General features: G+C 40.8%; 1 protein-coding gene across 5 annotated transcripts in view; it reads right to left on the reverse strand.

Annotated features, from left to right (window-relative positions):
* Positions 1–3,428: 3,428 nt before the first annotated feature.
* The window catches only part of CCNA1 (cyclin A1), a 6,690-nt gene continuing 3,753 nt past the window's right edge, over positions 3,429–6,365 (reverse strand). For all 5 annotated transcript variants that reach the window (XM_027650808.1, XM_027650797.1, XM_027650779.1 and 2 more), the window contains exons 6-9: positions 5,741–5,945; positions 4,824–4,937; positions 4,025–4,158; positions 3,429–3,696 (exon numbers count right to left, since the gene is read on the reverse strand). In XM_027650808.1, coding sequence (XP_027506609.1) covers positions 3,645–3,696; positions 4,025–4,158; positions 4,824–4,937; positions 5,741–5,945 — 505 coding nt within the window. In that variant the 3' untranslated portion in view covers positions 3,429–3,644. The remainder of the gene's footprint in view (positions 3,697–4,024; positions 4,159–4,823; positions 4,938–5,740; positions 5,946–6,365) is intronic.

Consider the following 6,365-nt stretch of genomic DNA (forward strand, 5'->3'; position numbering starts at 1 on the left):
AAAGATTTCTTGAATTGAACATCATGGGTCAAAGTTAAAATCCTCAACACTTCTCAGTTCCAACCTACGCCACTAAGTGCCGAGTGATCCCTCAAAGCTCCTCGGATATGCTCAGCCTGCTGTCTCACTGGTAGCTTTTACTTCTGGCATATTGTCCCAGTACATTTTAAATGGGGGAAGATACTGTGACCTGCAAAGAAGTCAATATTCTGCCTTTGAAATACATATGCTGACATTCAGAGACTGATCTTCACAGCAGAGCTAACTGAACATGATCAGCCTTGACATTTCCAAAACTGCACACTGAACAAAAAAACTCGAGGTCTTATTTGTGGCCATTATCTACTAGCCACTAAGCGGGATGGTCAAAAATGGAGACTATCTCTCTTTAGTCTTTAACACTGACTTTATTGCCTTTATTTCTTTTCTGGGATATGGCTGTCTTCAAGAAGTCTACTTGTGTTTCAAACATCACGCAAGGCTGTGAGCTTTATATCTCTTAGTTTTTCTGTATAGCATAGGCACTACAATGAAAGGAGAAAGCTTCCTTTTGTGTTGCTTTCACCTCCCTCCTTATAAATCCATATTCCCATATACCTGATTTTCAGTACATCTTTTAGTACTCAAGTGTTTTTGCGTCTACATTCAAGCACTTCATCTTATTAAAACAGCATTATTTCACCTTTGTTATCACATTATGCCCAACTGGAGCATCTCTTATCCCTTGATCTCAGGCAGAGAACAGCCCACATGAGGAGGAGGTCAGAATTAAGTGTGATAATTCACACTGAATGAGAGAGGAGATAGCACCCAGTTTTCACCTTGAAATAGTCAAGGCTCACTCACACAAGAGCAGTAAGACTATTTTCCTTGCTCTGAATAAGACAAATCCAACAAAAGGAAATGAGAATAGAGCACGAACATTCAAAATGTCATTATTACACATCTCAGATGAGACCACTTCAAGATCAGTTTCTAGTGTCTGACAAATTCAAATTTAATCCATCTTGCCTAAACTCGTTATTAGCATTCACATTGCAGTATTATGTGATTCTTCATCTTAACTAATTAGGTTTTTTTCATTTTCCCTTTTTAGCTCTTGGACTGAAGGAATACTTAAGTCAAAAACTGAGCTGAAAAATAGTTATAAAAAAAGAAAACAGATGAAGCACAGTCTTCTTATATTATAGCTTAAAAAAACCAAACCAAAACAAACACAAAAAAACCTCCCCAAAACAGGCACATCTGCATACCAAAGAACTGAAGCTCCAAAAAGGTTAAATGCAACTATTGTAATTGTCTTGCAGCTGTAAGTAAAACCTAATAAAGTAAAACAGAACAGAAGTTAGGATTCTAGGAAGAGTCCACATGTTAAAACACTTAGTAAATTCAGACCCAGACACCACCTACTTTGTTAGATACACCAAATCTGTTGGCTCAGGAATATGACACATGACTGTGGACATAGGCTGTTCATAAGAACAAAACTTATCTCTTCCCCATTACTATTGTAGCATGACCATATAAATGCCTTCAAACTGCTGTAATACTAGGAAAACAGTCCTGTACTTGAGATGTTTATTACTGCTTCGAGAATACCCAACACTACAGTAATGGTGCATGCTGAACTGCAATTACTTACAAGTAGAGTGAGTGTTATTAACATGAAGCTTCAACCTCATTTACTTGACTAGAAAGTGTTTGAAGCAAGAGACCTGTCTATGCTAGACTAAAATGGAATGCTCCCCTCCCTTAAAGGATAATATCGTCGCGACGGAAAGCTCAGGACACTTAATGTAAGAATCCATGAACTTCGTTTATTGAAGATTGACAGCAGCTTAATATACACTCCATAATAGGCTCATGAATATTACAGAAATTAGGCTCATTATTGGCCCACAGTTAGGTGGTGATATCATCTTAACTGCCTTCCATTGTTTACACAGGTGGTGTGTTAAGTGCTTTTGTTTTGCTAATGCTAAGCTCCTGTTTTTCAGCTCAATTTAGAATACCCAAGGACATCGCTGCTTTCTCACAGTCTGTTATCTCATACCTTCTCACAGCCTAGCTAGAGGCCTGCGTCTTATACTTTAGCAGCTCATCCATGGCTTTAGCCATGTCCATATGTCCACACATTTCTAATCAATTCTCCACAGGATATTTACTTGGAGATAAGTAAATCTCTCATAGCCAATACCTCCACTTTGGAGGAATACAAGCGTTTGCGTTACTAGGGGGATTCACCAGCCTGCACAGGGAGGAATCAAGGGGAAGAAAGACTTACACACATTGAGGGAAGTGAAATCCCTGAAGCTAAGAGTGTCACAACACATACATTAGTATAATCAGGTTTTAAAACCAAAATAAGAGGCTTTTTAGTTCATACTTAGTATGTCTGCTGAATAAAGTACTGATGTCAAGCATTAAGCCTATTCTTGCTTGGAAACACACACTAGACTGTATAGATGGCTCTTAGAAAGCAGTAAGCAGGGAAATTTTTAAACTCTTGCAGTAAGTGAATGCCTCAGACTTACCTTGCCATTTAGACGAGTGGATTATAGTTCTTTAAAATGCTGACCAATATGTCCAACTGATTTTTTAACTACTTTGGACAGGGACAATTATGTTTAATAATACACAAGGTAGTTTGTGGGGGTTTTGTTTCGGGGGTTTTTCTGTTTTGTTTTTTTTTTAAACATTGCCTAACAAATAAGACAGTGGGACATAAGACAGTGTAGCAGCTCAGGCTAAGATAGTTAGTTCTGTCCCATCACCCTCCCTTGACATATTCAGCAGTGTCCTAGTGGCATAAGTGGTCATCTCAGACAGCTATGCCATAAGACTACCCCATACCACAAGTATGACTCAGGAGCCATGTAGCTCAATTCCATTGTCCCAGTACCTCACAGCTTTTAGCATTGCTCTCTACTGCAGTCTATCCACCAGTGTTTGAAGTTTTCCAAAAGCTCTGCCAGCCAGTCTCCCTTCATCCAGCTCCTTGCAGAGCAATCTCCCTATTTTGCCTCCATAAAGGGAAGTCTGACTTTTACCTCAACATTGATGATCTTCTATAAAGATGTTCAGAGTTCAGTGGATGTTTTCAGTCTGATATGGTAAAAAAGTTGCAGAAAATAGCTTCTGTTCATGGCTATGTGATCTTGTTTTATAGAAGAGGAGGAAACAAATAAGACTGCAGGAAATAACCTGTGTCTATGGAGATGTCACATTGTGTTGGTTCAAGCCATTCTTTATCCACTCCAGCCATCTTATAAATCCTGCTTATAGTGACTTAGTAAAAAAAGAAAACCAAAAAACCACCAAAATACCCCAACAAAAACCACCACAAACAACACACAAAAAACCACTTCACAATTCATTCCACTTACTGTTACTGCAGATATTATCTGGAGTCAGAAGATTCACAGAAGTAGAGTGCAATAAGACATTTATTAAAAGTGCTGTCAGTTATGTTAAGAGCTATAGTCTAATATTCTCTTTAAAAAAGGCATCTCATTAAAAAATATAAGCTTAAAACCATTCTGATCACTATGGTTACAGACACATGACCTGTAGGGCTCTATGAAATGTTAGACCAGCTTTGTTGATTGGGACAAAATAATCTTCAAGTCCAGAATCCACAGTCTCTACTGTAGAGGAAGAACTGCTGGGAGCTCCAGAAGAGACACCTGCAGGTACCTGGAACAGAAATACAGTTACTACAGATACTAGCTTAGCCAGCAAATCTAAAGCTATCACCTGCTTGTGCAATGCACTGGAGAAGAATCATCCTGCAGTAGCACAGAAAGAATTGTTATCCCATGCATCTGTGTACTCACAGATCAGTTACTTTTCTGTTCAGAAAAGTTCTCCTCACGAGGCTGACAGAGGCTTCTGCTTCAGAACTAGAAGCTGACCACTATGCAAAGCTTGTGAGCTACAGCAGCTACAGCCCAAGCTGCTAAACCGGAGTCATCCGGTGCTTATAGTCTACAAGTTACAGAACACCGGCTAAGTGGTTACTTACTTGGTGTGCTTATACTTCTGCTTAATAGCTTGCAGCTGGCAATGGGGAGCATCAAGGCATGCTTTATGCAGATCACTCAGGCAAGGCACTATCTCACTTAATGAATACCCAGTGAACACAGCAAGTGTTTCTGGCTAGTCAGATGAGAAAAAAGAAAAAATAGTGTTACTCTATTGCAGTCAGTCATCTAGAAGATGCATTTCCTATGGAATCAGAAACCATTTTCACTACATCAGTGCTCGCTCTAGGTTCTTTAGCCATGAAGAAGATTCAAGTGTACTCTGCCATCAGCTTCACTCTAGGTCTTCCTTGTTGCCATGAGATCTGACAAGCTCCTTCTGCTCTAAGCATGTGGCATCCATTACATCTCTTCTGGATCCTGCTCTCTTCTAAAGCTATTTCTCCAACACACAGATGGAAGGCCTATCAAGACTTGAATTAAAGAAGCCACTCAGGGTAATTACTCAAATAGACACATTCAGTTCTCCTCTATTTCCCAGAAAGCCCCTGTGTTGTCTCTGGGGAAGGAGTTTTGGGGATTAGCAAGGCCATAGGTACAGGCTTGATGTAAATGAGCAAAACAGGGAAGTCCCTCTCATTTCAGTGAAGAGGCATGATATTTCAGGTTTACTTAACTTATCAGGTAGTCGCATCAACTTGGGTGCAGCTACTCATCCTAGGTTTTCAGCCTTTATAATAATGTACTTTGCAGCTACTCCTTCTACTTCTCAGCTCAGTTCTAATGAAACATAAAATAACAAAGTGCTTGATCTAGTTATTAACATACAGTTGTCCTTACCCAAAAAGATCTGTTCACTGTATAGTTTGCTAGACAGTAGGCTGCTGCAGCAATTTGTGAAGGAAGGTACTTCAGAAAAGGATCAGCTTGAAGAAGACTCAGCTCTGCAAGATACTGAACAAGAAAACCCTAAGTTTTTCAAGAATAAGCATAGCTGGTACAATCAGTCCAATACAGCAAGCACTAAAGTTTGGCAGTGGTCTCAGTATCGTGTAAAAAAAGCATGAGTAACATGTCTAGAGAGAAAAACTAGCATTCTAGTCCTGTTGATCTCACAGAAGATCCTCTAGCATGTTTCAGGGCGGACAGAAAGACCAAGTTTTGCCAAAGCCTGAAAAAAATCTACAGTCTTCTGAAGTTCTGGTCCCATCATCAGCTCTGACATAATTTTACAGATAGAGACTTAGAAAATTCGAGTTTCGTAAAAATAACAAAGACACACTCTTCCCATCCTCTAAGGCTCGTTTACATAGGTGGACCCTACCCGGAGATCACAAATAAATGGACAGCTCTAAGAAGCTAAATCTGGGCTCTGCTGAAGTAGAGTCACAGTACATCCCTATACCCTTTAGAGAAGCAACGAGTCAGGCATTTTACTGTAAGCCTGCTGTTTCTAAGCAGGGTTGCCTACTCCATGCAAGTCCAATGCAGCTATGCAGACATTCTATGTCATTGTGTAGCAATATGCAGTAGCACCAAATCCAGGACAGACTTGCTACACAGGCACTCTTGAAAAAACAATCTACCACACAACTGCCTGTTCAGATAGATAGGTCAAACCTAGGACTTCCATGAGACATTTATCCAAAAATCTCAGCACAAGCCACAGACTACAAAATGTACAGTTTTTAGGCCTGTTGCAGCTCCTTCAAGGATCCCTTCTCCCTCCTCACTCCCAAAAGGCAGACAGTTCTTACCCTTGCAAAGTTCTCTGTCCTCATACAGACTCCATGCCTCTGAATATACTGAAGGAGGAACTGGTTGATGGTTGGGGCTGTTAGATCAAAACCAAGCACTTTGAGAAGCAGGTGCTCCATTCTTAGCAGCTGCTTTTTTGTGTAGGTATCATCTGTTATATAGACAAATTCATCCACTTCTGGTGGGTAGATCTCTTCATACTTCCTGAAAAAGGGATATAGAAGCCACATTTGTCAGCTTGAAATTTATAGCTGTGGTGGTTTCACCCTAGGCCTTCCTGGAGACCAACTTGTAACCAGGAAGGAACTAGAAAAGTGATCACGGAAGTATTCCATGCTATTCCTTTACGTAACTGGAGGTATAAATAAAACCAGGGGGAGGGATCGCGCTCTCTTCCTCTCCGGCGAGGTTCGAGAACGGTGGGTCCCTGTTTTGGTTGGGCTTATCTGGAGCCGAGGCCTACAGTGACTGCCGTTATCCGCCACGCGTGAGGGAGAGCCTGGGACCGCGTCAGGTCATCCTGCCTGTTCGAAGGGAAGTGGTGAGATTTCTGCTAGTTTGCCTTCGGCTGGCTGTTTGACTTGCTCGGTCCTTGCCCCTTTTTGTCTTTCTCCCTTTTCCCTT

The sequence above is a fragment of the Corapipo altera genome, unplaced genomic scaffold, assembly GCF_003945725.1.
Source record: "Corapipo altera isolate COAL_440 unplaced genomic scaffold, ASM394572v1 0, whole genome shotgun sequence".
In the NCBI taxonomy this organism is placed as follows: Eukaryota; Metazoa; Chordata; class Aves; order Passeriformes; family Pipridae; genus Corapipo; species Corapipo altera.